At 47.0% G+C, this 27,727-nt stretch overlaps 1 protein-coding gene and 1 long non-coding RNA gene across 2 annotated transcripts; one reads left to right on the forward strand and one right to left on the reverse strand.

The window, feature by feature from the left end:
• Positions 1-5: 5 nt before the first annotated feature.
• LOC311357004 (1-phosphatidylinositol 4,5-bisphosphate phosphodiesterase zeta-1-like) lies at positions 6-14,517 on the reverse strand (the record flags this gene model as incomplete). The annotated part of the gene is made up of 11 exons (XM_084476878.1): positions 6-146; positions 725-874; positions 2,427-2,547; positions 4,506-4,684; positions 6,867-6,983; positions 8,047-8,203; positions 8,444-8,623; positions 10,314-10,469; positions 11,263-11,407; positions 13,097-13,298; positions 14,328-14,517. The coding sequence occupies 11 exons, from the start codon at positions 14,515-14,517 to the stop codon at positions 64-66; spliced, it is 1,680 nt and encodes a 559-aa protein (XP_084333004.1). The 3' UTR covers positions 6-63.
• On the forward strand, positions 5,988-27,616 carry LOC311357005. Its single transcript, XR_014637751.1, has 4 exons — positions 5,988-6,269; positions 17,815-17,932; positions 22,620-22,800; positions 24,602-27,616. It is a non-coding gene; the product is annotated as an uncharacterized lncRNA (long non-coding RNA).
• The last annotated feature ends 111 nt before the right edge of the window (positions 27,617-27,727 follow it).

Below are 27,727 nucleotides of genomic sequence, written 5' to 3' on the forward strand. Positions count from 1 at the left end.
TTTGCGGGGCCACCAGCTGCAGCCGTGGCGAGGTGTTGCTGCCGCCGCTGACAGGCGCTGTTTTTAGGAGCACCACACGAAGACGAAGAGGGATGCTGGGTCGAGGCTGAAGCCCTCCCTGGACAGCAGAGGCAGCCAGCGGTACCCTGCACACTCAGTGGGAGGCCAGGGTGGGTTTTGAGTTAAAGGACAGCAGTATATACGCAGGCCGACAACTCGGGTACACTTTGGTGGTGCAAAGCATATGTGGAAATACATTAGTAGGCTTATTTGGTTATTTGGTTCGTTATATGTATCTGAATTACACAGATCCGCCTGGGAAATGGTTGTAAAAGCATTATCTTGATTAGATAAAATACATACCCGGTGCCAAACTAGCCTATTTTCTCTCTCTCTCTCTCTCTCTCTCTCTCTCTCTCTCTCTCTCTCTCTCTCTCTCTCTCTCTCTCTCTCTCTCTCTCTCTCTCTCTCTCTCTCTCCTTCCTATATTTGAAATGAATATTGGTATGCAAGTTGTTTTTCAACCTTTTTCCATGTGTGTACACACCAAAAAACACATTTGGCACGCAAACAGAAACCACAGAGACACTGTATTGTATTTCGCTGAATATACCAGCATAGAGAAATACAACACGGGTCACAGAGTGACACCTCAGCCCTGTGTCCTCTGGCCCTTCCTGGGTGCGCCGTCGTCCCCCGCCCCCCCCGCCCCACCCCCCCTCACCTCTCTTCAGGCTGGTGAAGGCCAGGCTGTACTGGCCCACCAGCTCGCTGGACAGCAGACCCGTCTGGTCCCGCACCGAGAAGCGCAGCAGGCTCAGCTCGGGGTCGCCGACGCTGAAGTTCATGGAGGAGTCCCAGCAGGGACTCAGCGCTGCGGAGACAGAGACAGGTGGAGAGAGATGTAATGATGGTGTTATTAATGCATGAGTGGTAGTAGTAGTAGTGGTCGTACTATATATATATTATATATATATTTTAGACTTGTGTTTGTCCAATGGTAAAAATGTGAGGAACAACTATGGATGTCATGCATGGTGATACATCAGTGTACTACAGCACCAAGTTGTCTGAAGAAGTTGGAAAGTGAGTAGTAGTAGTAGTAGTAGTAGTCGTAGTGGTAGTGGTAGTAGTAGTAGTAGTAGTAGTAGTCATAAAAAAATGTGAACACTAATCGTTCATGTTATTTTAATTAGTAGTAGGCCGACCAGTTGTTTCATTATAAACAGTAGTTGTAGATGGATTATGTCAGCGTTATACGCATACATAGGGTTAAGATCATATTTTAGATTTGTCCCATGTGATCATATTTTCATTTGTCCCATGGTAAAAATGTGAGTAACAACTATGGATGCATCACGGTACCACAGCACGGAACCGTGTGTGGTGAGTTTTGGATCAAATGGACCGGTCACGGCTTCACTTCATGGCCCACTGCTCCTCAAAGGCAATCCTGTTTTACAATTTACAGGCTCTTATCAGCACAACGCACCCGAGTGGCCTAATGGCAGTCAACAGGAGACTAATTCCAAAGGGGGAAACCGAAAGAATTCACCAAGCCAAAGCCAATTTTATCCCTCCTAAGCTGGACCGCTTTACACAATGCTGTTGTGAGGGTCCCCATCCTAACCGTGGCAACAAAACCCGACTTGTTGAGAGCACACTCTGTCTGACTGTATTCAAAGGGTGCTCTCGATCATCAATCCAAAACAATCAATCCTACCACAGTCTGGGCTAAAGTGGACACTTGTCAAAACACCGGGGCGTTTAGCTTCCCAAACAGAAAAGCCACGCCGGCCTGACTAGCGCGACTATCGACCCTGGCTTTGAAGTACGGAGAGTCACAACACATCGGTTAAAGTGGTTCCTCATGAAGCCTCAATGTCAAGTGTGGCACAAATTCCTGCTGATTGACGGACGGCACGCTCTCTCATTGAAACCCCCCGAAAGCCACTTTGGAGCGAAGTTGATTGGAGGCTTGAGGCGGAGTGGAGTGGAGGGGATAGAGCTCAGCACAGCCCCAGACGCTCAGGCCGGGCAGGGCACTTTGCTCACTCTGCTCCACGTTTAACTCTGGCTCTCTACGTCGCCTGCATGACTCCTACTTGGGACTAGTATAGTATTAGTAGTAGTATTATGTGCGTTCTGTCACACACACTATGATGAACGGTGTGTGCTGTGTTAACACAGATTGTTTTGCGTTACAATGTTTGTGTTGTGTTATAGTGAAGGTATACTGTAGAGCAAGGTAGTGAAGTGTTGTTTTTTTCCGCCATGATGATCCATTATGTGACAGCGTGATCGTTATCGTGTTATACACAGGGACTGATTTGTGTTTCCGTCTTCGTGGTCTATAACGGTGATCGTATCTTCCGCAGCCTATACATCACAAATCTATGCTCCTGTTGAAATACGGCGGTACTTACAGTTCTTCACCGTGCCCGTGTGCTTCCTGCACGCAGACTGCACACCATGAACCTCCACCCTGACGAAAGAGTCCAAGGTCTTCCCACTCCTGGGGACGGGCAGGTGGGAGCCACTGATGACCTGCAGGGGGACATGACCGAAAGGGTCAACCGAGGCGTGATACAGGGAGGAGAGACGTGTTGAAGAGGGGGAAGATGAGCACCCAAAGTCAGGGCCGATAAAGGACCAGACAGGGGAGAGGGATGGAGAGAGAGAGAGAGAGGACGAGAGAAAGAGAGGGGAGACGGATGGAAAGAGGACGAGAGAAAGACAAGGAGAGGGTAGGTGGAGATAAGAGGAAAGAGGAGAATAGGGGAGCGGGGTGGAGAGAAGAGGAGAGGAGCAGAGAGGACGAGAGAAGGAGAGGAGAGGGTATGTGGAGAGAAGAGGAAAGAGGAAAATAGGGGAGCAGAGAGGACGAGAGAAAGAGAGGAGAGGGGAGAGAGGGAAGAAAGGACAGGAGAGGGAGTAGAGAAAAGCGAGGAGGAGACAGAAGAAGAGGGAGACTAGTGCAGAGGAGAGGAGGGGAGAGGAGAGGCAAGCAGAAAATAAGAGAGCAGAGGAGGGTGATGACACTGGTCTGCTAGAGAGACTTATCTGCAGTCCTATCACACTGCGCTCTGATCAAAGGGAAATCTGTCTGCACTTATCCGGACATGCCCTGCCTGCTACCATGTGGTGCACTAGAGTGTCCAGTGCGCAGTTTGACTCTCACCCCTTCACTCACTGCCGGAGTGGAGATACAGGTTGACATTAGTATTCATACTCAGTGTCATGATATGGTGCTTTAGGGCTCTATGTTAATACATTTCTCTCATTAGTTTGCTTTGTCTCATGTTGATGCCTTATTATGAAAATAAGTGGTTTTTTTTGTCACTGTTGTAGACTATTTAAATTAAACAACCGTACAACAGCAGTGGTGACCTAGATAAAGTTTTTATCTTAAATACTTGGGGTACCCGGTGGCGTGATTGGAAAACGTTGATAATGGTTGTGTATCTGCGGGGGACAGGTGGGGTCTATTATTACGTCTTGAGTTTCAGTCTACCTCACTCTGGAAAATGAGCTGGAAACCATCCAAACTCTTTAGCGAGGGGGGGGGGGGGACATCAACACAAGATCAGCCTTAACTACACGGCCACTTGTTGGGAAGCCGGCGTCTGTCATTGTTTCGCCAGCTAGCGTCTGCGTGTCTGTGCTGCTTTGTGAATGACAATCTGTGGATGATGCAGCTGTTAAGTTAAGCTAATTGGACCTCTGGAAAGCCAGCATTGTTTATATTATCTGCCCACTAATTCTCCATCATACCCCTCGTCTCCCTGGGCCGGCCTCCATGCATTCCCTTTGTCATACGAAGTCCCTTCAGTGTTGTGTACACACATAAGAGACAATTGGCTAGATGAGATTCATTGTGGTGGATTGGTTTTATGAGGTTCCACCCTGTGGTGTGAAACACACACACACACACATGGGTGGTGATTCCATGATGACCGGCCAAGTTTTTTGCACGTGCCAGGCCAGTTTCAAGTATTTCTTCTGAAGCACTCGTAAACCCCCAGCGATTCCCCCTGTGGACAGCGAGCTTTTACAACATTTGAGGTCATCTCCATAAACGTCGATTAAACCTCTGGACATACTGCTTCATCATCATCCCATCCTTTTCCCCCTCCTTTCCCCCCTTGCTTCTCCCACCAGCTCCTCCTGACGAGTGTCTTCCCATGAATCTCAGAAGCACCGTGGGCGACGCAGCGCTTTCAGCAGACCAGCACATTAGCGGTTAATGGATCACGCCTACGGAGGGCTGAGAGTCTCGTGTGTTCAGGCATGTGTGTGTGTGTGTGACACATCGCACACTCTACTGCGCGCACACAACAGCCACACAACTTCCTAAAGTCCTAAAGGTGCGGCATGTCTGTCCACAACTAGCGTCTGTCCACACCACAGCGGCTCCACGCAGCAAATTGGATTCCTCTAAGTCCGAGAGAGGACCCCAGCGGGGTGGGAGGGGGGGATTAGTGTTGAGAGCCCCCCCCCCCTACCTTCAGCAGCAGCTGAGTGGGTCTGGGGACCTGCAGGGAGGGGGAGCTGGGATCACAGTTCCCCTGGCCTGACGGCCGCAACACCACGGGCTTCAGGACGTAGCCGCAGCGACCGTTGTCCTGGAAACGACCCCCGTTCAGGTCCATGGGCAGACCCAGGGACTGGAAGTTGAGCGCCACTGGGAGGGGAAAAAATAACAACAACAACAACAACAACACAACAACAATGAAGACGCACAATGGTGAAGACGGTCACACTCACACACACACACACACGCACCCCGTGGACAGCCTTTTCTGTTCTGGCATCTGTTTGTTGCGTAGAGGGGAATTGTAAGATTCAGAGCCGCCCACGTATAACTCGGGGAGGATTCCAACTTACTGTGGTTCGTTCGCGTTGACTCACATAAACACAGCCTCGTAATGAAAGTGTCCTCATTACAGGACTGATCATTTCACACAGATTATGTGTGTGTGTGTGTGTGTGTGTCTGTGGGGATGCGCCGCGATAACAACAACAATAAAGCGAGATGTGAAACGGAGTGGAGTGGAGGCGAGCAGCAGATGTGACCACGTCAATATATTTCAATTGTGTTCTGTGTCAGCGTGGATTTGGCACCAGCACTTCTGGGAACCGGAAAAGAAACAGAGCTTGATCCAGCTTTGTGGAAAATAACACCTGCCACTTCTCTGCCTCCCCCACCCTCCTCACACGCCCTGTGTGGGGGGGGGAGGGCGGGTGGGGGGGGGGGGGGTGGGGCAGGGGAGACTGCTTACTGAGCCGTGGCTACGGGGTTGAGCTACTACCCCGGTCTCCCTGGAGACTTAAAGAAGTGTCGACCTCCATTTTTCTCGCTAGCTTGATGGTAACACGACGAGAATCAAAGCTGGCCTGTTGGCTTCTCCAGGGGGAAATCAGCGAGTATTAAAATCGTGGGTCCCACTGCCTGAGAGATTAATTGAGCGAAAGCGCTTTGCAGCAAGACAGGTGGACCGACAGGAAGACTAGTAGAGACACAGATTGGATGAATTGAGTCAGTCTGGAGGAGGCTTTCACCATCTGTGCCACGCTGAAAGATTAGCACTAATGTTAATAGTCAATATGTTTGGTGTGTATTGTGTTATTGAAAGGAAAAAGAAAAGAAAGGAAACAGCTATACAAATTGCAGAAAGAAACCCACAAAAACAAGTTATTCTGAGAGCCGACAAACACGCACACAAAGAAAACATGGAAACCATCGGCTACTGTCCGACCACAAATTAGCTCGGGCCATGTTTCTGGGGTGTATCCAGATAACGGACATCTGGACAAAGAATGACTATTGATACTGTCCACACAGACTGTTTACCTGAGTGCAACCAAAGCCCGCTCTACGTGATTGGTCAATACCACTTGGACAACATAAGGACGACAAACAGAAACCAGAACGCTTCTGATACCAATATCTTGTCCCGTTGCCTACAGATTCTGCATTCATTTTGTTTATAGACATTAGTAATGGCAGGAATACGGACACAGACTTAATACATTTCAGCTTCCTGGCAGAGACTTTCTGGCAATGAAAAAGAAAACCAATGGAGGCAGATATAACTATATTTGGTCAAATAAAGAAGTCCACTTTAAAAAGCACATATAGAGTTGTCAGCGAGTGCAGTGGATATAAATGTTAATTCAATAATTTTTCATTGCTCTGAGTTTGAAGCTATCATAGTCCTTCAAAGAAAAGCATGGATCAGGCGACACTGTACAGCACTCAGATTAAGGTAGACTCTCCTCTTTTCTTCCACGTAAGTCTTTAAGGATTTAATTGTTATTTGAAAAGGAAACTCAAGAGACTTCAGTGGAAGTCAATTCTCTGCGAGATGAGAAGCATATATGTATGATTATTACTTCAAACTGGCTTTGATTTCCTAGATACATTCTGATTATCCATTACCCTTCTGTGCAAATGTGAGTGTGCAAGTGTGTGTCCAATTGAGTGTGTGTGCGTGTCTGTGAGTATGTGTGTCTGCGGTGTGTTTGTGTGTGTGTGTGTGTGTGTGTATGTGTGTGCGTGTGTGCATTTGTGTGTGTGTGTGTCTGCTTGTGCAGGTGTGTGTGTGTGTGTGTGTGTGTGTGTACCTGCGACGTGTGTGTCTGTTTGTGCAGGTGTGTGTGTGTGTGTGTGTGTGTGTGTGTTTGCGTTTGTGTGTCTGTTTGTGCAGGTGTGTGTGTGTGTGTGTGTGTGTGTGTGTGCGTGCGTGTGTTCAGGTGTTTCTGTGTGTGTGTGTGTGTGTGTGTGTGTGTGTGTGTGTGTTGTGCGTGTGTTCAGGTGTTTCTGTGTGTGTGTGTGTGTGTGTGTGTGCGTGTGTGTTTCCTACCTAGCTGAGAGCCTACGCTCCAGAACTCCTGAGGGTTATAGTTGGAGGAGGAGGTCCTGGAGCCCGCTGGGTAGATCCTGCTGAGACACCTCTGGTTGTGGAGGATGAAGTCCGGACCTGGGGGGGATTCACATTCACCATGTTATTATTTTGGGTTGTGTTAGACTGGTGTAGCGATGCCTCTAGGACCCTGGGGAGCAGAGGAGGGTTCACATAGGGTTCAGAAGGCTTGGGCCTTGCTCATTGCACCTGATTAGAGGTGAGTGTTGCTCAGACACCCGGAGCCTCTGTTTCAACAATAACACGTCGTCTTTGGAATGGTGTGGAAAATATTTCTGTGTTCTCGTTAATTCTTGAATTATTAATTGAATTATGTCATGCTTTCATTTAAACTAATAGTATTTTGTACTGTTTGTGACCTGTGATAACCTGAATACAACATGGTCACAACTTGTTACGTGAATTGTTATATAGTATTTACAAGGGAGTTATTAGCTTCACCATCGCTCCAGTTTGGGCCACACTAGGAAACGCAGAGGTTACATCTGTGGTTTGCATCCTTGTTGAAATAGGAAACATCCATGGTTATTTAGATTCTAATTCTCTACACAGACTCGCTTTGCTGTGGGGTAAAAGCCTTTTTCCATTAATCACACACGCATTAATCATGTTTACGTTGTTTTATTCATGAAGGCCTGTGTTTTGTGAAGTCTCCACAGTGGGGACAAAGGCAGGAGGATGTCAGAGGCTGGGAGGAAATAATGTGTCACACACTGTCAACAGGAGCCAAGTTTACTGAATTATTATCGTCAAAACAACATCCCTCTCAGCAGGGAAGTTTATCTGATCATAATTTCCCTCGAATCATTTCAACCTCCTTTTTATTCCCCCCGGTTGTGGGGGGGGGGGGGCTGCTTTTAGTTATGCCTGTTTACGAGACGTACTCCCTACTTGTTTATCGACAGTCAATTCAATTTCCTGTTCTTAAATGGTGTGTTTAAGTGCTTACCACTTTTAAATGAAAAGCATAAACTGCCACGATAAAAACAAATCATAAATAATTTCTGGACACATTGGCAATTGGCTTGGTACTAGTACTACTTTATGTTCCGTCACAAAATTGGGTATTGACTGGACCCTTTTACCCGAGAACCTCCCGTTGTCGACTCGGTAGTCTTACCTGAGGCTCTGGCCAGCTTGCGAGCCTTCTTCTCCCCCATAGAGGTGTTCTGATGGGGTGTCTGGTGGAGCCTGGCGTGGCTGAAGCTGGTGAACTTCACCGACTGGGTGTAGACGACCAGGTCAGACAGGGCCTCTGCCACCATCACCTTCTTCCCCTTGGGTACGTAGTCGTAGAGTATCAGAGCAGAGACGGTTACGGCTACGCTGGAGGAAGCTTCCCTTGAGTCCAACACTGAGACCGAAGCTTCATCCTGGTCCTCACTGAGGCCTCAACTCCTCCTCACCGTCGGACGCTCTACATCCGAGCTCTTTCTATGCTTCCTTCTCTAATGTGTCGTTCTTAGTGTCCCTGAGATGAGTCTGCGCTGTAATATGCATCTGGTGCCCTGACTTACTTTTTTCTTTGGTTTTCTCGGAGACCAGAACTTTGACTGTCCGGGAGATCCCTCGTCTTCCTCGCCTTCCTCTCCCTCCTCTTCCTCGTCGCTCTCGTCTGCCTCTCTGCTCGCTGCCTCCTCCGCCTCGCTCGGCGTTCTGATCTTTTTGTTCTTAATGAGAACCTTGTACTTCAGGTCCTATCGACCCTCCGCACAGCACAGGTACACGGTCACACGGAGGCACGGGTGGACAACATGCGTGAACACAAACAGGCACACACGTGTGGCGTGTACACGCGCACGCACATCTCGCTGTCGCGCTCACGCGCACAGCACGTGCAATCCCAGCCCGAGGTGTCCCTCCGAGCCATCTACCAAGGCACTCGTTTCTCGCTAATTATCAGTGGCTCAAACGACGATCAAAGAATGCATTTTCCTGACACAACAAGCAGCCCACCAGTTTTTCTTTCTTCTGAATTGCCAAAACGTTGCTTTGCTTCAAAGAGTCAGTCGGCGAGTGACCCAATGCACATCAATGAGTTCACGGAGTACATCTATGTTTAGCGGAATACAATGAATAACTTACGAGCGAATGCGGGCACTGCTGCTGCTCGCACGACTCAACACACATTATTGATTGCCTGACCCCAGTCGGACTGCCCTCCCTACGTGAATGAACCGCGAGTAGCAACAACTAAATCACTCTGGTGCTCCTCGGGGGGGGGGGGGGGGGGGGAAGCCGGCATCGCCATGGAAATAAGTCACCCACCCACCACAGACGAGGATGCAAACAAAAATAATTACAGCTCCGCCAGCCCACCCAATCTATAGCCGTCTGCACAGTATCCATCTCCCATCCGGGTTCTAAATACCTCGGCATATTATTCCCGTTGGAAATTACAACGTTCACAATGAAAATTATAACCTTCAACGCGTTTGCTGGCACCGCGCGCGTTTTTTGTTTTTAGTGTCGTTTCACAGGATGATGTATTCGTTTGAAGGCAGCACTTATGGGGTCATTATTCATGGCATCTGCCGAGGCAGTGTAACAGGGTTCATTTAAGAGTTATTATTCAGATAGATGTGTTTTCCTAAGCCCTTAATATCACTGGAGACTGACAAAGCAGGTGATGGACAATAGGTGCCTAAGCCTGCCTTTGTGGTGCCTTTGATGATTCGGTCGAGTGTTTTTGAGCCACCTCGCCTCTGCGGAGTGGAATGCATGATAATTTATGGTTTTTATATTATGGCGGCGTTAGCGTTGGCTAGCTTGACTCTCTGCAGCCGAACAGTGGGCGCGTGACAGCACCTTGTGAAAATTGATTAAATATAGCCGCGGGTTAGGTGTCAAGATCACGCTGCTAATGCTGGGGTTTCCATTTAATCCCGTGCCTTTCCCGCTATAAAGATACTAAATTGATATGGAGGAGCAAATCATGTGTGCACACTCAGGATAAAAGCAAACAGCTTTGTCTCTGTAGCCTACACCATAGGAGCAGAAACTCTCCCCGAGAAAGAAGACATTAATCCACTAACCCAAAGTGAAGTGATTTCTCCTCACTATTTTTGTGTTCAGTATCTAGAAGAGGGGAAACGGGCTTGTATCTTTAAACCACTTGCTCGCTTGATTGTCAACATTCAGCATGCAAATTCATTTTAAGATTCTTAGTGAACCCTTATTCCCATCAGAAGCCAACTAAAAGTCTGATTTAGACCATGTTCGAAGTTGGTACTAGAAACACGAAGAGCTCTTCACCGAGTGTCTCTCTATCTTCACCAGCAGTGCAAACGTTACACACAGGGCCAGCTTCTTAAAGCCCCCTTTAGCTGACACAAACCTCGGCAGCATGTTTTACAGAGCGGAGCTGATTGTAATTAAGGTTCTTACATTTGGACTTGGCAGTTCTCCAGAGGTGGGGAGGAGATCCAGAGTTTTTTTAAGTAGTTTCTCCCCCAGAATGGAGATGAGGTACTGTGCCATGACTACCTGCTGCTCCTGGCAACAGTGGTTCTCCAGAGACAGGATCACAGGGTAGGGAGATACCTTCGGTCAAAGGGAGAAAGAAAATTCATGGAAATTGTTAACGGTGTTTGCATGAATATTTTACAACCCCTCCGCTCGCTCTCTTGCATCAGGAGCACTTCGTCCTATTCTGCTCACGGAGAAACATTAAAGAGAGTATGCTGGGCCCACGAAAACCCTGTCAGGCTGAACATGGCCTTTTAGAAGCAGGATTAATTACAGCCAGTGTAGCCCTGCATGAGGCCCTGCACACTACTACCACGTGAATACCCTAGTGCGCGAGTGATTCCCAACCGTGACGACGAGGATAGTAGCCGTTTTTTAACTTCTCAACATTCCCTCCAATAGCATATGAGCCGCTAAAACCAGGAGTACAAAATTTCATTTGCTCTTCCTCAACCTCCTCACCACCACGCTGCGTTAGCTTTCCCTTTCCGGCCTTTGAAAGTACACTTTTGGGGGGGGGCGCCCGGTGGTTCATCGGGTAGAGCGTGTCTCCTTAAGGCCCAGTCCTTATCTCCCATACCTTCCCGTCTATCTCACTCTACAATAAAAAAGGACAAAACCTTCAAAAATAAAATCTTTAGAAAGTACACTCTCTGTTTTGAATTCCTGTCCGACAGCTAGTCCGGTCCGGCTCCTGGGGGTACCATGGGCAGTGAAGGGGGTTTCCCAAAACCGGATGGTTTTGGGAAACCCCCTTCACTACCCATGATACCCTCCATTTTGGGGAGCACAGTCAGGAGTCAGCCCCTTCTTCTTCTTCTTCTCAGACCGGGGGGGGGGGCCCCCCCACCGCGCCACATGTGGTCACCTCGAAGGCATGGAGGTCCACGGTGCTCACAACGTCCCTGAAGAGGATCTTGGTGGTCAGGGTGTAGCCGTGGTACACCACGGGCTCGCTGTTGGGGCCGTTCCAGCAGTCGATCTCCAGACAGCGGCAGCCTTTCCTTAATGCGCTGGGGGTGATGAGCGCACACACACACACACACACACACACACACACACACACGACATGACATTAACGCACAGATACACACACCCAGAGACACACAGTACATAAACATGACCAACACACAGCCTTTCCTTAAGGTGCTGGGGAGGACGCGCACACACACACACACACACACACACACACACTGGGCACTGGCAAGGCTCAGAGATTTGTTGACAATTTGTTTTTACAGCAGGGGGGGATTTTTTTCCGTCACCAAAGCCACTTGGGGTCGAGGCATCACAACGATGTAGATTCATGGGAGTCCATTCTTAATTACTGCCCGAACATTTGTATGCATTTGTAAACTACAACACAAGATTGTAACGTTAAAACTGTCGTCGTCTTATCTGAAATGCAATAACAGTGCTAAGGTCACCCGTCTGCATCCAATCAAATACAGCGACTTATAGTTAGACTCGAGTCTCAAGATCAATGTGGACGTTCAATTACAAGTTTTTAACAACAAAGCATCCATTCCAAAAACATGATCCCACTTTCTTCTAACAGAGATATCTTGCAAAGATCCTCGCTTTCCAGAATCTCTCCTCTCTCTCCTGAACCGCGCCACAAACATGCTTCTCAAACCCCCGCCTCGCAGACAGATCTCTCCGCCCCCATCTAGCTGTCTTAATGACCCCTTCATTAGCTAAGTAAACCACATCTCACAGCCCACGGGGTAGGAGGAGCAAGCTCCGACACAGACGGAGAGCTCAGCACTTTCTCAGGGAGCAAAACGAGCCCTGTTTCTGCTGCCATCAGCCCTTCTGGTCACTTTACCCCCCCCCCTGTGTCCGGTGAACATACACGGATGCTTCTAGATTATTTACAGCTAACGCTAAAGGAGAGGGTCTCCAAAGGATACATCTAATGGTATGGAAATGGTGCATCTGAATATATTCATAAATTTGTCATGTGCTAATTAATTGGGTTTTTCAATGCAAAGGTGCTGTGTGTTCAAAATATTAGATTCTATATCCTTTTATCAACAAAAAAAAAACCTAGTTAAAATACCGGGGGCCAATCAAAAGAGGAGGGTTGGGCCACGCTGTGGCTCCCCATTGGCTACGAGGGGCCGTTGTGATTTTGATCTGCCTCAGTGCATGTTGGGTCATTAAACACAGTTGAAGGGAGAATATGTGGCCACTACACATAATGTGCTTGTAAATCCCAGGGAGCAGAATTAAATAATGCATTGCAGTGTAACCTATATAAAAAGCCAGATGGGGCTGTTTTTTTTCCCAGTATGCGATGTCATCTACCTTTTAAATTTTAGTCTTTATATTCCTACTTTCAATGGTTTTTAATTAAGATGCAATTATCCATTGTTTATATACTATAATATGCTAGAGAGAGAGAGAGATGTGTACTATAGTAGAGCGGTAACTGTGTAAGCACTGATTAGTTTTATTTTAAGTGGTACAGAGGTGTGCATGTGAATGTCTGACTTTCATAATGGCTTGCTATATGTGAGGAGAGCAAGAGAGAGAGAGAAAGAGAAGGAGAGCAAGAGAGAGAAAGAAGAGGAGAGCAAGACAGAGAAATGTCGAAAGAGAGAGAGAGGGGAAAGAGGAGAGCAAGACAGAGGGAAAGGTAGAGAGAGAAAAAGAGAGAGAGAGAGAGTGTGTTGTAGTGGCGGTGTAGTAGCTGCTACCTAACGTAGGCATCCAGGTGGCTCCTGCCCACGAGCTGGTCCCCGGTGAGGTAGGTGTTGTGTGAGGTGGAGATGTAGTAGTGGCAGAGGGGCTGGTCCATGTCCTGGTAGACCACCGTGTGGCTCTGGTCCAGAACACTGCAGTCCTTGGACTCCATGTAGCGGAGGAACCCCTCGAAGGTCATGGCCCGGTCGGTCCTCACTGGGGGGTGGGGCGGAGTGGGGGGGGAGGGGGGGGGGGCAGACAGAGGGGAGGGAGCGGTGAAGAGGTCTCATCCAGTAGTGTGAGAGGCACCGACGGGGGAAGGTCACGGATGCTCAGACATGATCACTTGTAATGTTGTGGAGTGTTGGACACACACACACGTCAAGAGACGCACGCACACACACACACACACACACACACACACACACACACACACACACACACACACACACACACACACACACGAGAGACAGACATCAAGAGACACACACATCCCGATACACACAGTACATAAACATGACCACCGGAACACTGGAGACAACGGAGAGTTGGAGCAATCAACCTAGACACATATTGCCTTAAAGAGAGAATGTGTTTTAGAGCACATTTCAAACAAAAACATGTTTGTGACTTTCACGTTAACGGCGTCAAAGCCTGCCGCCCCGTTATCTGCTGTCTGTGAGGAAGACGTTATGTCACACTGGGCCGCGGGCGTACGCGGTCCACCGGCCCACAGATGTGTCTGACCAGATGTGTGTGTGTGTGTGGCCTCCTCCTCCTTTTATTTGTCATCCCCAAACCCCCCCTCCCTTTTCCATCCCTTAGGCATGCAGCATGCATCGCCAGTGCCCCGTCTCTTAACGTGCCCTGATGGAGCAGCGGAGCCTTGAGGCACGCCGCATAAGATGGAGACGTATGAACACACACACAGAGGGGCAAAAAAACAAAACCGAGTTCTGTTGAGTCAGAGTTCTGACTCCAGTCCCCGGCCCGCGTGGTCACGTGGCTCGACTCCATCATTCAAAGGCTCCTCCGCTTTCTAAGGTGACTGGAGTGTAGCGGAAGCAGAGCTCCAGGGGAGAGCATGATTCACGGCCTGTCAATAATAATAATAATAACATTGCCCTGTGCTACAGCCCATAATAACTCAGTGGATGGGTAACGGGAAAGAAATAGAAAAGAACAACAACAACACAAGCTACTTTCACCCCTATAGAACGGCTAGACGACGGTGCCGTCACTCACCTGTCTCGTCGATCTCATATCTGTCAATCAAACCCTCGACCGTGTCCTGATTGGCTGTGTGCTCCATCTGCTCCCTGTGGAGGAAGCGGAGGAGGGCGCCGGCGGCCAGGGTCGGCTGGTCGGCGGCGTAGCATTGGTAGAGCCGTTGGATCTCAGCCCGCCTGGTGGCCGGATGCGCGGTTCTCTTCATCCTCTATGAACCGGGGACCTGGAGGAGAGACCAGGGTTAGGATATAGGATCAACCATCTTTGATTGACTTCCCTTCTGATTCCAGGTCTGAGTCGGAGCTCTCTCAGTCTGGCCGGGGAGATCCATCAGTGAGTGAGGCCTTCAGAGAATCAGAGATCAAAAGACGTTTCGTCTCCCTGCCGCCTTAGACAAATCTCTTTATTTTTAAACGGCGCCGGCAGTGACGAAAGGCTCGGAGGGAATTGAGAGCGACGCCAGCTCTGGGGCGTGAGATTCGCAGATTCCTCCTCTACCTGAGCCACCTGACAATGACTTTTTTTTGTCTTTGACTTCTTCCTCTCGCCCTCCCCACACGCAAGAAGACATTAAAGCGAAGAGACGGGCTGCATCTCTCTCAGGGGGATTCAGTCCCCTTCATCTGTCACCCGCTGCTCCAGCGCGCCGTATCACCGCTCGCGCTCGTCAAACACTGAAGCACCGGCGTCTTCTGGAGTCCCCACCAGCCGCGCACCTCCATCACACCCTTCAGTCGCTTCCACTAGACCTTCACACACTGTCATTTCTGGGCCGTTTTCCCCCGGCTCTGTGTGCCTCACATTGTCTCAAAGCAGCGTGTAACGGGCCCAGCCCCTCCTGTGACGCTTTGTCATCGGCCACACACACACACACACACACACACACACGTACACACGCATACACAGACACACACACACACACACACGTACACACGCATACACAGACACATGCACACAAACAAACAAACAAACACAGACAGGCTCAAACACATACACAGGCCTGATTAATAATGAGGGAGAAGTAATTATTGTCCATTGTACAAGTTTGAAAAGAAACTGTGTTTATACCCATAGTAGCGTGCTGTGAATCAAGGCCCCCTGCTTTGAAAAGTGTGTTTGTGCCAAATATACGAGTACAATTTAGCCTTCAATGTAGCCTTCAAACATAGCTTTCACAACAGAGCTCAGCTCTTGCCATTACACTCTCGTAAAAACACAAATCTCACAAATACTTAGGATTTAGTCACCTGCATCCTGCAGGTTAAAACTCCCCGTGAAATCCCTGGAAAGGAAAACGAGAAAAAACCTACCTTAGATATCGATTGCTGTGGAGACTGGGCTAAGGCCAAGATGGATCATTGTTTACTACTCAGTGTAGAGAGGAGAGCAGTAGCTATGGGGACCCAGAGGAACAAGCTCGGAACACCTACGACATCACAGAGGACAGGCGATCGCTGGCAGAGCCAGAGTTCCGATTGCGTGGGCATTGTTGTAGACCATCGGAACTTTGTGGTGCTATAGAGCTATGGTATAGCCTTACTGCGTTACTTACTAGCTCTCGCTCGCGCTATGATCCGTGAACAAGGACAGATTAAAGTGCCTCATGTGGTCTCTGATTGTTTCCTCCAACACAGTCAGTATAGACTGGGAGGGGGGGGGGGGCGGCAGGGGGGGGGGGTATCTTCCTCGAACAGAGAAAAAAGACGGAGAAATGAGGACGGTGAAGCTTTTCACTGTGTCGGTCATGCGGCCGTCTAAAGAGTTGTGACTAAGTCATTACAGTTTGGTTCACAGGCAACTTATCAAAGGAATACCACATTGAGCTAAAAATATGCTACATACTGTATATCACACCTCCTGCTCGTTCATTCATCATTTCCTATGCTCTTGACACGTACAAGTTTTTTTTTACAGCTTTTACTCATAATAGACTCTGTAAGCCATTTAGTCTGTCCCCCAGACTGTCCGTCAAATCGTTTTTTATGAACGTGACGACATCGATCATGTTTTCGATTTGTGAATGAAAAGCCAGTCTGAGGCCCGCACAGCCCGACACTCCCCCAGTGTACTCTGCCGGTTGTTTCAGTGTCGATAACCGGGCCTTCGCTGCTTTATCCCTTCCTTCCGCCATCCAAATCTGGCTGTTGTCCGCGGTGGGGGGTGGGGGGTTGCTGCGGCGCTGTGAGGCATTGGTGCACGACGAACGTCATTCCCTGCAGTCCTCGGCCCCTGCCACACTGAGCTGTGTGTGTGTACACAAGGGCTGTGGTGCCAGGCAGGCCAGGCGCTCGTCAGGGGCCGTTGGTGCTCACGGGGGCTGGCTCCGATCAGGCCCAGGCAGTGCACATGGAGTCCGGAGCAATAGTTCTGCATGGCCGCACTCTTCGAGTGCATAAGAGGTTCTGCGTCCTCTTCTGAGAATTCAACGAGCCGCGCTTGGAAGCATGAGTTGCATCCTGTGTGTGTGTGTGCGTGTGTGCGTGTGTGTGCGTGTGTTCATATCTACACAGCTACGATGCACATGACTTTGTTGCTGGTTCTAGTCTTGCGTTAATTAGTCCAACATGTAAATAGGCCATTTCCCAAGGAATCTCATCGGTGCACCTTCTAGAAACTTGCTCAGGTCCGTTTAGATCTCACAGTCTGAAGACGTTGAACGCGTACAGAGAGATTGATCGATGAGATAAGACAAAAACCTAGGTTCTGCTCATAATTGAAGAACAAAAGGTGGTTTCACTCTATCTGTGACCTGTTTGTGTCATTGGTTCCAGTCCTAGTATAGGGGAGGCAACCAGCTGTGGTTCCACACGGTTGTTAAATCCAGAGGATGATTTGGTGTTCATTGGCCTTGCTGTCCATCCAGCCAGCATGAGTGCTAGTGGAATGACTTATAAAGGATTTTAAAAGCATTTCCTAAAGGATCAGGGACACACAAACTAAACATAAACATAAACATAAACTATACATAAGCAAGCACACACACACACACACACACACACACACACACACACACACACACACACACACACACACACACACACACACACACACACACACACACACAGATCCCCCGACACAGACAAACATAAACTAAACATAAACACACACATATATACACACACATACACACACACACACACACACACACACACACACACACACACACGTCCATTAACACAGCTTGCAACGGTTGCCGGCATGTCCAGGAGAACAAATGTGTTCATTTGAAAGAGCGATGCCTTGTTTACCCGATCACTCCCTCTTTAGGGCGCTACCGAAACGCTACCATGGGGAAATTACCCAAGCCTCATGTTAGCTAGCGGACAGCTGAGCCACAACCCAAGCCAGGGATGTGGGAACATTGTTGTTGTTGTTGTTGTTGTGACCACGAGCGGGAATAGATCCCAACATGAACATTTCGGTATCTGGCTATGTTGCTATGCTCACGGATGACTGATCAATTCATGTGTGATTCATTGTTCTCCCTGTGTCTCTGCCGTAGCTCTGGGCGATGCGCGGCCGTCTGCGGAGGTAGCCGTCCATCAGAGGAGGTCCGTGTCTGCCAGAGCAGGGGGGCCTCTGGCCGGAGAGGACCTGCGGTTACAACCAAAGGGATGTTGGTGAGTCTTGTGTGGAGCGTTCGCTGCTTTGGCTGATGATTCAAGATGAGAGCCAGGAATATAACCTTTTCAAAATGAGATCCGAATCCTTCTTAAGACGGGTGTTGTTGGTCAAGAGATACACAGCAGGTGCAAAGCTGTTGCAAAGCGAAAGATACACTCAATACAGAAGCTCCATTGAAATACGTTATGAGTAATATTAAATTAAATATAAAACATGAACACTATTCCCGATAAGTTCACGTTCATCCACCTCCAAACTGTATACAATCGTTCTTTTAACGATGAGTTCATCATTACCTAAAAAACTCACAAACGACTCACGACTGAACTTTATCGGAAAGTGTTACCGTGAACCTGTTTGCTAAAAAAAGTATAGACGCGAACGGCCGGACGAAAAATGACAAACCCCTGATGTCACTGCTGACATTACGACCGACAGTTCAACGAATAAATGTCAATGTTCCGCTGCCTGCTCCGTCCATTAATGTTGGTTCTAACAATCGCGGGGCAGCGGCGCTTGGCGAATGTCCCGGCTAATGATGCCAGCCCCATTTACGTTCTCATCCTGGCCGGGCCCCCGGCCCCGAGGAGCCAGGGAAGATTAATTGCCGTCTTTCTAGCAGCCCTGGCTGCCAGGAGTGATGTGTATCCGTCTGACAGGGCAAAATTGGACCATTTAACTTTTTATTATCACGGTTCACCCGCCGTCTCCATCCTCCCAATGTATCGCCACAGCCGGCACAGAGCACGGGCAGGGAACCCAGGGGCCCTGTGTGGGGGTGTGTGTGGGTGGGTGTGTGTGTGTGTGTGTGTGTGTGTGTGTGTGTAGGTGTGTGGGTGTGGGTGTGGGTATGTCGGTGCGTATGTGTGTGTCTGCGTGTGTGTGTGTGTGTGTGTGTGTGTGTGTGTGCATATGTGTGTATGTGTGTGCATGCATGCATGCGTGTGTGTGTGTGTGTGCATATGTGTGTGTGTGTGTGTGTGTGTCAGGTGTGTGTGTGTGTGTGTGTGTTGGTGCATATGTGTGTATGTGTGTGCGTGCGTGTGTGTGTGTGTGTCAGGTGCGTGTGTGTGTGTTGGTGCGTACGTGCGTGTGCGTGCATATGTGTGTATGCGTGCATGCCTCTGCACATATCACTCTCATTGTCTGTGATGAACGATTTGATGGGAGCACATTTGAGTGAATGATGGCTTCAAAGATGTTTTTCTCCATCTCGAATGTGGAAGTGCGATATTTAAATGATTGAATGCGCACCGGCAAATAACAGACTATCCTGAAAAGCCTGAGTCACTGTGGTTATTACACCAGGCGAGACTCCAAAAAGAGCCACCTAGGAGATAATAAAGAGAGTGTCGAGGTGAAGCAGGCTCTTCTTTGTCTGTCTTTCATGGCGTCTGACAGTTTGACACCGGGTCGTGACACACGCGGGTCTCTGTGAGGAGGCAGGGAGAAAACACTCCTTCTGAACAAGTAACAATCTTCAAGAGGGGTGTTAAAGTGTGCAACATGTCAGCTAGCGCGTAGCTTAAAATAACCTGGAGTCAATGCTGATCGATAGTGATCACAATAATGTTTGGATTAAAGTCACGTCCTATTGCATGCTACAAAATGTTGGCCAGCCCGTACCTCTCTTTGCTTACAATAATCGGATTATTGATTACCCCCAAACCCCCTCCCACTCATAACCCCCACTCAGCCGACGGGCGCTAGTGTGCATCACACAGCTGCATAGCCAGAGCGAGGACGCTTTGAATTCTGAACGTCTCTAACTAACCGGGAGGAGGGGCTCAGTCTCACTAACTGATATTTTAAAATGGAAAAACAAGGAACAAACAATTAGGACCCCAGGTGATTAATTAGATCTCTTAATATATTCTGCAATCAACAGGCAGAGATAGGGTAATTGGTTACCTCTTTTCATTATCAAGTCATTATGAACTTACTGGGGTCATACGAGCCATCTCATTTGTTTATACTGCTGGCTATTAGCGGCAGATGTCTCTACTGGTTTTAGAGCGTTTGCTATTTCACCGTGTGTGTGTGTGTATCTGCAGGGTTAGAATCAACACTCACCTACTATCCCATTTTGACTGCCAACGACTTTATTCAGGTTTGGCCTTTGACCTCTATTGAAAGGAACATTAAGGGGGTCAAAGGGGGCCCCTTATAACATTCCTCTTGCTTTCGACAATAAAACAACATGGATTGATCCTGCAGCTCCATTGGCTGCGTATCCTCTGTTATGGTTAAGTGATTGGTGACATCCTCTGTAATGGAAGTGGCTTGGGTTTGGAGTGGGAATTCCCCAGTGTCAGTCACAGAAAACAAGCTATTTTGTCTTTCCCTTGTAATTCCCTAGAGTGCCTGCTAATGATTCAGTTGCTTGGTAGTAGACAAGATCCATGGCACACAGCCAGGCACACCTGTAAGGCTGAGGTGGGGGTGTGCTGGGTGCGTGTGAGGCGCCCTGGTTCCATCGTGCAGTCGGCGAAATATCTGTTATCTGTGAGTATATCTGTGAGTTGGACGAAAGCATTTACATATTTAATCCCGCTAGAGACCCCTCAAACTGGTGGGAATGATTGGGTTTTTATTGTACAATGTACCCAGGTTACCTGTTTCCCATTCCACATTGTTGTCGATTGGGTGCTGCTTAACGGTTGAAGTGAAGCGACCCTAATGTGATGTATTTATGAAACTGCATTTACCAAGCATTTCCTTAAATACATTTTTACTCTTTTCGCGTTTTGTTTTTTTTACGCTGCACAGCTGCCAACTTTCGAATGCAGAGAATGTGCTTCTTTTAAAATGTGCGAAAGCTGGGTATATTTTGCTGAAAAGCTGTGCATATAGCCGGAGGGATTTTGGCATTTCTTTGGGGAATTATATCGTCTGGTTTTTGGGTTATTTATTATTTGAGTTATTTAGCCTGTTTCCTTGGCACCCTCTCTGTTTACCACAACGATACCTGGAGTGCCCTGCATCTGTCCACACTAACTTACTCACTACATCCAAAACAAATAGCCTGCTTGTCCTCTCTCTAGACACCCAGCATGTCATGTGTGTGTGTGTGTGTGTGTGTGTGTGTGTGTGTGTGTGTTTGCATGTGCATGTGTGTGGGTGCGTATACATTGAGATCACTTTCATAAGGGGAAACTTATTGGTGAATTGGAAACTAAGAAAGTGTGCTAAAGTACCGGCCTATACCTCTGTGAGGGCTCCCACTAACTGGCTCATCATGGCTCACTAATTCAATGAGGAATCCATTAATTGTATTTCCCAGCACTCCTGATCTGCAAATGAGTTTAGACTCATTTTTTTTGCACTTGCGGAAAGCGCTATAATTGCACGGCAGTCACTGATGCTATTACTCCAATCGTTTTAATTGTATGCCTTCCTTGGTCGTGTGTTGCTGATGCCAATCATGATACACTTATTATGGCCGGGCATATTCTGCCATCTTTTAAAGATGCCTTTTGAATGCATTTTATTTCTATGCGGTTTTGCCAACTCCATGGCAACAGAGCTCCATTGCTACCATACAACGTTTTTTTAACAGTGTTTATTACACAATCTATTTTCAGGTAGACTTTGTTGAGGGCATACAGTGTGTGATCAATAAACAGGTAACACAGTGGTAAGGGATCAGACTGCATGAGGAATCGTGCCCAATGGGTGGGAGGAGTTTAGGTAGGACAGCATCTCCCCTTCTCCCTGTCACAGGCTCCTTTAATGAACATAATATGCAAGCTGTTTTTGAGTGAGGGTATGAGCACATGTGTTGCGCGCAAAATCAACAGCATCGTACCAGCCTTGGGTTTGGATGCCTTTCGTCGTTGTGGTTTTAACTTGGTCATGCCCAACGCATTTCTTATAGTCCCTCCAATTTGGATTGTACGCTCTGATTCTCCTCGGCCTCACTTGTAAATCTCTCCGGATAGAAAGCGTACTCTGCTAAATGTGTGTGCATTGGGGGGCATGTCCATGGTGCTATTACCAAGAAGCTGCTATCATCAATCACTGCATTGCATTGTACTGCGCCGGCAATAGAGTCGCCATCTCCCCTACAGGAACTGTAGCCGCAGCTTGACCTTGTCCATCACCTCTATCTGCAAGGGCACCCTGAAGTCGTGAATTATAATGTATTGGATGGAAGTGATGGTCTTTCCTCCACGGAGCTCCGTGTGGTCCCACAGATTACAGGCAACCCGAGGCCCCCGTCATTTATTTGACCTTTCTGCTGAGCACAGCAAAGGCAGTGTGTGAGCGTGTGCCATGCAGGCAACAAAGCTCTGATTAATTGTCTTCCTGTAAAGAGAGTGACCGAGATTGAGTGTGTGAGAGAGATTGAGAGAGAGAGAGAGAGAGAGAGAGAGAGAGAGAGAGAGAGAGAGAGAGAGAGAGAGAGAGAGAGAGAGAGAGAGAGAGAGAGAGAGAGAGAGAGAGAGAGAGAGAGAGAGAGAGAGAGAGAGAGAGAGAGAGAGAGAGAGGTGTAAGCAGTGATTCGTTTTTCTTTTAAGTGGTACAGAGGTGTGCATATGAATGTCTGAATTTCATAATTGCTTGCTATATTCAGCAATGCATGGAACTGTATGTGTGTGTGTGTGTATGTCAGCATTTATAACAGCATAGTGTTTACCCTGTTGTCATCTCTCTCTCTCTCTCTCCCTCTCTCCGCTCCAGGGCTGATTGTACCAGGGCTTTTGTGGGATCTCATCAGCCCGGCTGCGTTTGAGATAAGTGGAGAATCGATAGCCATTGATTAAGGACTCTGCCACATGAAACTCCTTCCCCCTCTTATCCTCCACCCCCTCGACGGGAACCCCGCGCCTGGCCGTGATGAACCCATGGGGGACGCCCAGAGGTCAGCCCTGGTCACAATCACTACACTCCCTTCAGCTGTGCAGTGAAACTCCAAACATGACGTACCTGAACACTTTTCCTTAAAGGTCCAACATTTATATCACCAGGTGTGAGTGTGATGAGCCGTTACAAGCCGTTTTGAAAATCGGCCTCTTCTGGCATCACACAGTGGGCCACATCCCCCTAGACGATCAGATGATAGATCAGTATACCAGTCTAGCCAGTGGACTGTAGCAAACGTTTCTCATCTATCCGTCATACATCCAGGTGGACACTCCCACTTGTGATGTCAGAAGAGGCAGATTTTTCAAAACGGCTTCTAACGCCTTAACACACCACACCTGGTGGTATAATATGGGACCTTTAAGCAGCTATGCCGGTTATCCCAGGGTAGGGTTAGCGTGGATACGGGAACCAATATAAACTGAGCACTATTATGAAATATGTTTCACACGAATTTGAGCTTTGTGCATTTTTTCTCATCATAGTTTGCATTAAGAACCGCCTGTGAGATCTTGTGAGATCTCACAGGCGTTGAGATCTCCCGATGGTCTCACAGGCTGTGAGATCTCCCGATGGTTTAAACACGCGCCAAGTCTGAATGTCATTCTTTCTGACGGTTGATGTACAACACTTAAGCTTATTGGACCTTGACTAGAGAGGAAATGGGTTCAGCTTTCCCATTACCCATCACTCCCACTCATTGATTCCTGGCCAATTTACCACCACAGCTCCTCTTAGCTGCTGACACTGGTCAGACTGTGTGTATGTACATGTATGTGTGTGCATGTGTGTGTGTGTGTGTGCGTGGGGGGAGAGGAGGGGATCTCTGTGTGATTGAATGTGCACAAGAATAAACACATTTAAATGTGTATTCAAATGCAGTCATTCAGGCGGGTCCGCATGGTGTGAGCACATAGTTTAGGGATAATTGACTCTTTAACTCCACAAATATAACATGAGCGCTAAAACTTTGTGGAAACTACTGAGATTGGAAGCTCCTGCCAAAGTCTGACAGTGACTCGAGACCACAAAGAGCAATCAGCAACATGGGCTGAATCATCAACCAATTAATTTGTGAGATGAAATGGGAGAAAAACATGCCAAGATTGTATTTCTTTGGGGGAGAATCAACTTATGGGCTTCGAAATTATGCTTTATTTAAATGTTATGAATACTGTTAAGGGGAGCGCTTCAGCTCATGTGAAACAAGGATATTTGTCTTTCTTTTGAAGTGATACTGTGATTCTTTTTATAACAGAGTCCAAAAATACATATAAAATACAGTAAAAACATGGATGAAACTTGTGGGACCAGTCAGAGCTCCTCTTCCAGTCAGACTTTCGCTTGCACATAATATGTTTTAATATTTGCTTTGGGGTGGCCTGCAGCTACTAATAACACATGCAGCCTGCATGCCTGCTGATGTTTAATACCAAGATACTGTTGTAGAGAAAAGCTCTCTGGAAAGCTGTTGATTTTTAGGAAAGTTGAGTTATGCTCTTATATTACTTGCATAATGTACCAATGTGACACACACACACACACACACACACACACACACACACACACACACACACACACACACACACACACACACACACACAAACCACACACGCACACACATTTAAATTATTTGGATCCACATTTACAAAGAGGGGAAAAAAGATCCAAACATTTTGGGAAGAAATACTGATAATGTGACAGGTTCATCAAGCTACAAGCCTTTGCAAGGCCTACAAGATAAATGAAGTTATTGAACACCCAACACTTAAGGATAAACAAAACATCTTTGCCTCCAGATTCTCATGTCGGCACGTCTCCGCAGAAGTTGAAGCCATATTTATCCTCAAGGTGTTTGGTATCCAGGGTTTTTCTGAACGCTCTTTCCCAATTTTGGAATATAATCCACTCATCCTGCTCCAGTACTCCAGCAGCTGGAAAGCCCAGGTAGGAGAAATCTCCACCTGTCGGGTGTTGTTGGGGCATGGGGTCATGGACAGTCCATCTTTGTTTGTAGATTCTGCCGGTGCGCAAGGCGTCCTTGAACGCACATTTTACTGTCGTTACGAGGCACACACACACACACACACACACACACACACACACACACACACACACACACACACACACACATTTGGCATAGGAGAGTCCCTCTCTCACTCTGTGTGTGGGTGTGCAGTCTCTGGCATGAGGGATGAGTGACCTAGTATCATCCCTGATTATTCCCTGATAACATTATTAACATAACCTATTGACCAATCACTAGTCTACCTTCTAATGTCTGCAGGTTAGAAACCTTTTAATGGGTTTGTATATCAGTACAGGTGTAAGAGTTTAATCTTATTTATTTATCCTTTGCCATATACATAGATAGTTGTGCTATGGCATGAGGCTAAATATGGTTCAGTTTTAACAGCTGGTTGTTACTGAGGTTATGTTTAGGTAATGCATTTGTTCACATACGTATATCATTATGTTGTCTATTAAACCAATAGGTTGTGCTTCTTCTAAGGCTTTGTTGATCATTAAACCACCCGCTTCATTCCATCCACCCACCCAGATTACAGACTCTTGGACAAGGTAAGCGAATCATTTGAAACCAACCTTTGTTAATGCCTTCAATTACACCCTTCTTCAAACCTTAAGCCCAAGGCGGCGAGGAATGCTAAGGTGTATGATAAACCCAGAAGTTAAGTCATATTGGTGCTTATGGTAATGCATGCAAAGCTGATATTTGGTGAGTTTTGCATTGTCCTTACAACCTTCAGGAAGGAACACAAATAGCTTCCAGCAGAGCAGCTGTTCGTAACTAAACGTGTAAGCTGCTACGGCCAAGGCTGGTCCTTGTTTGCTGAATGTTGTCTTACTGTGCTTATTTTTAACTTCAGTGTCTTTGATACAACTTCCCTCCGTGTAGTTTATTCATCTCAATCTGGTCTTGGATGGGTTTTAAACAAGGCCTTTGACAAACATGAAGCATCTCTCAACATTATTATTTAGGGTTTGAAATGTTACGAAATGAGACACACAAGTCACACACACACACACACACACACACACACACACACACACACACACACACACACACACACACACACACACACACACTTCTGTTTACAACCCTTAAAAGCTAATTTTTCATACCTCATAGTTGGCAATTACTATGACATTGGTTTACAGAAAAGTATGGTTTGTTGATAACCCTTGAAAACGTTTTCAAAGACGTTTCCAAAGAATTGTCTCAGTGGAAATCTTCTCTGTTGTTCTGGCTCTCATAGGAATACTAGACACTGTCCACCATGCTCACATGACCTTAGTACATGACCTATCTCTCATTCTGTTCTTCTTTCCCATCAGACACAGGATATGGGTGTCATGAGTGGAAGGGGGGGGGGAGGACATCATGTAGAGGCATCCACAACATTGGTTGTGCAATGAATGATGATATATATTTGTATTGTGCATTTGGTAAGTGATTTTTACTGTCCTGCAATGTTTACAAAAGTGTTTATCGCAAAGTGTATTTACATGAAAGGCAATAACTTAGGGAACACTTTATTGCACAAAGTGTGTGACACTTTATTACACAAAGTGCTAAAATGCAATGAAAGGAGAATACATTGGATAAAGCTGTAGTCATACATTTATCTTCCTGTGCATTTTGTACATCGGAAAAAAGTCGGCTTATAATTTGTTGCAGGCATGGAGACCTGCTTTTATCTCTCCCTAAAATGTATTTTAGGATAAAAGGTTTATTGGAGATTTAAATCAAAAACTTTACTTTTTCGTCACTTGGTCTTACTCATCATGCCATTTTTAAATGCTTCTACTCCTCTGTTGTGGCCTTGGAGTGTTGAGTCCCAATAGCATGTCAGATAAATAATAAACTGCATCTTGGAATAATATTATGTCTGCCGGTTGCCAGTGTATAATTAAGCATCATTCTTTGACATTATTGTACTATAAATACACATTAGAACACCATGAGATTCGACTGGCGACAGGAAAACCAATAGGAGTTGCATGTCAGGAAATGTAACGTCAGCCAATTCATTGAGTGTTAACGGGTAACAGAGAATCAGGGGATTCTGGGTTATTTACGTATTTATGGCAAACACCCCGATCTATATTCTAACCAGGAACCGGCTTTGATTAATAATCTACTCCATTAGATGAGTGGGCAGTAATAATAGGGACTGGCTGCAAATCGATACGTCTAATGTTGGAATCAAGGTGGGGCAGATTTAGAGTAGCAGTGTGCTAAACTTACTGAGCATTGCAACCCCCTTCTACGTAATCAATGGGAAGGTTTATAATTACAATGGAGTAGCAGGCGTGCTGAGTGCAGCTTCCACAATGAAAGAATTTGACTCTGTCTCTTCACTGACTTTCAAAGTTAAGGACCCAACTGAGTTTGGTTAATCAATGAAACGTAGCCTGCTCAGCATTCATGGCTGGCCTTCACCATCGCAGCTGAACTCTGAAGCTCTGGTTCACCTGTGCAGGTTTTATTACCATGGCTTCTCATTCTAGGTGAATAAGAATAAATCTATGATAGAATATATCGCTACATAGTAGGCTTATTATACCTTATTACCTTAACTTAGTAATGATTCACGTTATGCCTATTAATGATTCATAATCATTGATGTAAATCCAATGAGACAAAGAGGAAAAACCACATTTGCACAAATATTGTGCAAATCCTCTGTGCTCTTCAATGGTTCACTGTTCAATGGCTAACTAAGCAAGTTAGGAATTACGACACCATATTTCCACTGCCTGCTTATTTGGCCGAGCCTTAAAGCTGTGTGTGTGTGTCTATATAGGTTAAGCATGGAGGTAAACGACACGTAGCACTAAAGTTTGCTCGCAACCTCCCCACATCAATGAATGATACGTCAAGGCCCGAGATCCACCATGTA

This window comes from Micromesistius poutassou (assembly GCF_964030765.1).
Source record: "Micromesistius poutassou genome assembly, chromosome: 13".
Classification (NCBI taxonomy): Eukaryota; Metazoa; Chordata; class Actinopteri; order Gadiformes; family Gadidae; genus Micromesistius; species Micromesistius poutassou.